Here is a 4,951-nt window from a genome sequence, read left to right as displayed (position 1 = left end):
TCTGGATATCACACCTACAGCTCAGCGAGCAAACCTACACCCTAAACCTCAACCTGAACTACAAACCTTCACAAACCTTGCTAATTTCTTCTAGACAGGAAGGATATAAACAAGGGGACACGGTTTAAGGATGAACAGTTTCTCCTTTCAACCAGAGATAAGGAGGTTTTTAATCTCTCAGAGAATGGTTATAATGTGGAATCTTCTTCCTCTGAAGGTTGTGAGGGCTCGGTCGATGAGAACGAGTTGGATAAATTTTGGCTACATCAGTGAGTGGACACCCATGTAGTGCAGGCGGGATGATGGAGCTCATTTAGATCAGCCAATAGCCTCCCAAAGTCGGAAGGTGTTCAAACGACCAATTTGTCTATTCCTACTTCAAAACCGTATGTTCCCACATTCCTTTTCCCTGGTTAATGCCCGTCAAAAAGTTGTCTTTTTGAAAGGTCTGCAACTGTCATTAAAACTCTGTCGACTTCACCATTAAATATACATAAAGAATCTCCCTTCATAGCTCCCTCAGTGACCAGGAATTCCAAACACTCACAAACACTGGAGAGAAAGCGTTCCTCCTCATCACAGTCTGGAAGTGATATTGCTTTATTCTGAGACTATGCCCTTTCAGATCTCGCAAAATCGAGCAGGCAAGATGAATGTCACAACAGCTTTTAACCACATAACAGGAATTTGAAGGATCACAAGGATGGGATTGAGAATTTCTGTCAGAAAGTGCTTTTGATACCATTTTCAGGTGGAAGCAGAAACAGTCAAAGCACTCTGCCATCAGGGGAGACATCCTCTCAGCATTTACCCTGTCAAGCCCCTGCAGAATCTGATATGTCTAAACGAGATTACCTCTCATTCTTCTAAAATCCATTTAGTCGACTCCCAAAATGTTTAGCCTTTTCTCATTATACATTCCCTCCATATATGTGATTGACCTAAAGATCCCTCTTTGATCTGATTTTTATGAAATGTTATCTTTCTTTCAATAACAGAATCAAAACTGCTCACAGAAATCCTGATCTTGTCTCACCAATACCGTGTGCAATAGCAGAAAGACTTCCCTACTCTTACACTCCAACTTGAACGCACGTACCTACGAGAAGTCTTTCTGAACATTAGAGCGTTGAATGATGTCTCTAACTTTAAAAAGTGTTGAACTTACTTATGCTAAAAATCAAACAACACCAGGTTATACTCCAACAGGTTTAATTGGAAGCACAAGCTTTCAGAGTGCTGCTCCTTCATCAGGTGGTTGTCTACTATAACCTGGTGTTGTGTGATATTTAACATTGTGCACTCTAATCCAACACCGGGATCTCCAAATTATGACCTTGCTAATGTTGATCTTCTTTTGCACACCTCTTGTGCAGTTGTAACCTGTATGCTTCAGATTATCTGAACACCCATAGACAGTGTGATCTACTTTGCTTTGATGCGTCCGCACTTCTTGCAAAACAAAAATTTTACTGTACTCAGGTACATGTGACGAAAATAAATCAAATCAAATCAAATGAACTCTTGAAATAAAGGCCAACATTCCATTGGCCATCCTGATTACTGGCTGCACCTGTGTGCTACCTTTGTCCATTTGATGGCCAAGTGCGCTTTTGTTTTCCAGCTTTCGGGGAATCTTTTTTCTCAATTAAAATAAACCTCTGTCTCTTGTTCTACTTTCTAGACTGAACATCTTCACATGATCACATGTTTTACTGCATTTGCCAAGTTGTTGCTAGCAAACCCATCAATATCTCTCTGTAACCGTTGGTGTTCCTCTCATAATAACTTTCCAGTTATGTTTGGTGTCATCTGCAAATTTGGCAATGGTATATTCACTTCCTCCCTCCAAGTTATTAATATATATTGTAAGCAGTTGCTAGCAAACCCATCAATATCTCTCTGTAACCGTTGGTGTTCCTCTCATAATCCATCTTTCCAGTTATGTTTGGTGTCATCTGCAAATTTGGCACTTCCTCCCTCCAAGTTATTAATATATATTGTAAGCAGTTGTAATGCCAGCACTGATCCCTGTGGAAACCCAATGGTCATAGACCACCAATAGCATGGGGGTCTTATTTAATGGCTTCATCTTCCGTAGCTACCTTGTTGAGGGGTTTCTCAAAGTTCAACATAAAACATTTACAGTTGCCCCTCTATCTTTCTGGTTGAGTCTTCCTCAAAACATTCAAATCAATTTGTCAGAAAAAGAATTAACTTTCATGAAGCTGTCCTGTCAGTTGAGATTAGGATTTTTTAAATATTGTGCTGTCGAATATTTAGTAATTGATTCCAATACATTTTCAACAACAGATATAATTACTCTTTGCTCACACGTCTCCCCACCCCTCGCCGTTTTGAACACAACTGGCACAGAAACCATTAACTCTGGCACTATTCCAATTCCAAGGATTTTGGGAGCTTGTAACTCATGTGGCATGTTGGCTCAGTGGGTAGCACTGCAACCTCACAATACCAGGGACCTGGGTTCAATTTTGAATTCTGTCGACTTCCTGTCTGGCATTTGGTAGTTCTCCCTGTGTCTGCATGGGGTTCCTCTCTAATCCGCAGATCAGGAACATGTGCATGAGTCAGGGGTAAATTTTTGGGATTGTGTCTGGGTGGGTTGCACTTTGGAGAGTCAGTGTGGACTTGTTGGGCCAAAGGACCTGTTTCTATGCTGTAGGAAATCTAATAGAATGCATCCACTATTTCCGTAGATACCTCTTTTTCATTCGAGGCTGCAAGCCATCAGGGCAAGGGAACTTACTTGCCCTCAGCATCATTAGGCTGTCTAATACTCCGTCCTTAGTGATTGAGAAGGGCATCAGTTTCTCCACTATATTATTTAGAAGTTATGACATGTTTGAAGTATCATCGATTGTAAGTAGTGATGCAAAATATCTGCGTAAGTTCTCTCCCAGTTCCTTGTATCTTGTGATTATCTCTGCAGGTCATATTCACACTGATCACTCTCTTCCTTTTAACATAATTAAAGAAGCTCTTACAGTCAGATTATATTTTCCTTACTGGTGAACTCTCAGTTTATTTTCTGTCTCTTTTCAGTCCTCCTTTGCTGCTCACTGTTGTCCTTTTTACGTATTTAATGAAGCTCTTACAGTCAGTTTTTAACTTCCTTATTGCTTGGCTATCAGTTTACTTTCTCTCTCTTTTCTATCCTCCTTTGCTGAGTTCTGAATTTATCCCAGTCTTCAGGCCTGTCACTGATTTCTGCGCCTCTGTGTGCTTTATCTTTCAACTCAATATGCTCCTGAACTTCCTTGGTTAGCCACGGTTGGTTTTTCCCACTTGTAGAATCTTTACCCCTTACTGGGATGTATTTTCTTTTTGGAGGAGAGTCATGAATTCTTCCCTTAAATGTCTGCCATTGCAAGCTTACCGTCATTTCTGTGACTCTCTCCATTATGTTCACTTTTCCTAAATCTGTTCCGTTTCAATGTAGCCCCCTGTGTTCAGGCTAAGCACAGGTTTTTTTCAAACCAGAGGGTTACGTTCGGACAAACCGCACTCAAGTTGAAACTGATGGTAATGAAGAGCAGGGAAACGCAGCAATATGCAGGAGATGAATTCGTGGTATACAGCTGTAAATTACGGAGACAAAATTCAACACAGAACCAGCAATAAAAACAATCACGGAACTTTTTTGACCACTTACCAGGAATTCCAAAGATTGCAAGAATGGGAAAGAGGATTTCTATTGGAAGGTCCTGTGATCCCATTTTCAGGTGAAAGTGGAAGCAGTCAAAATGAGGCAAAGCATTGAAAGGCACTTGATTTATACAGAAGGCAATCCTCCAGTGAGTGGGTGAGCAGATCTCATTAAACACACTATTTCTAACAAACAAGTTATTGTGCAGCAATTAAAGTAAGCTCGGTGATCCACAGAGACACATGGACAATGACTCCCAGCTTTCAGAGGCACTGACATCTTAGAGGAACACCAGAGACTAATTATTTTGGCTTAACTTTAACATGATGCAGAGAGTAAGTTATTCCATGGGGTCGGTGCAAAGTATAACATTTCATCCTTTTAAATCAACTTGTGCAAGGAGAGGGCTGAGTAAAATGTGGGACTTGCAACCCTGGGCAACTAGCCCAGCATGAGGGATTGCACAATGGCGCCATGTCAGCCCTCAGTTGTAACTTTCTAAACTTACTCTTCTATTTCTCCAATGAATAAATGTATCTGGTGAACAATGTCAAGGCATTCTTAAGAGGCAGTTGGACATACTATTCAAAAGAACTTTTGAACATGCTTTCTATGCCTCACCAAAGTTAATGAAATAAATCGCTTGCTTGACAGAATCATGATATTTTAATACATTAGTTTAATTCATATTAGCTTTTTGTCAGAATGAACATTAAAATGTTGTTCTTCCCATTGAAATAAATGATTTTTATATTATACAGCTGTACGATTAAACTCCAAAACACTTCATTTCTTCTTCCACAAGGTTTCTCCTTCAGAAAAGAAAACACTAAAAGATTGTGGACAATATGAATATGTCCCTCGAAAGTCATTTAGGCCATGAGACCTTAAGAAATTTGACTTTATGCATTTTGAACCTTTGTAGAGTCAATACAAGACTCTGTCTCTTTCTACACTGGAGTCATTATCGACAATCAATCTGTTTTTGTGAAATATAACTGAGTCCCCTCATCCGAACACCAGAACCAGAGTTGAAAAACAACGTGTCGTTCATTTAGACAAGGATTATTAGAACTGATTTCTCTGGGAAGTATGCAAGACTTGGAAATGCCGTGCCTCAAAAGCTAATGGAATGTAGACATTTTATATATATTTTAAAAAGTAAGTAGTTAGATTTCTGATTATCACTGGGATGAAAATTATCAAGGATACTCTAGAACGTAGAATTTGTGTTCAAATCAGATCAGCCATTACCTTATTGAATGACCGAGCAAATTCAAA

General features: G+C 39.6%; 1 protein-coding gene across 1 annotated transcript in view; it reads right to left on the bottom strand.

The window, feature by feature from the left end:
• Positions 1-3,820, bottom strand: part of LOC122541523 (probable G-protein coupled receptor 139) — a 7,629-nt gene extending 3,809 nt beyond the window's left edge. Inside the window, exon 1 of the mRNA XM_043678349.1 lies at positions 3,677-3,820. Coding sequence (XP_043534284.1) covers positions 3,677-3,740 — 64 coding nt within the window. The 5' untranslated portion in view covers positions 3,741-3,820. The remainder of the gene's footprint in view (positions 1-3,676) is intronic.
• Positions 3,821-4,951: the final 1,131 nt, after the last annotated feature.

Source organism: Chiloscyllium plagiosum, chromosome 37 (genome assembly GCF_004010195.1).
Source record: "Chiloscyllium plagiosum isolate BGI_BamShark_2017 chromosome 37, ASM401019v2, whole genome shotgun sequence".
Lineage (NCBI taxonomy): Eukaryota > Metazoa > Chordata > Chondrichthyes > Orectolobiformes > Hemiscylliidae > Chiloscyllium > Chiloscyllium plagiosum.
The sequence above is the reverse complement of the archived record's forward strand: the minus strand, read 5'-3'. Positions and strand labels throughout refer to the sequence as shown.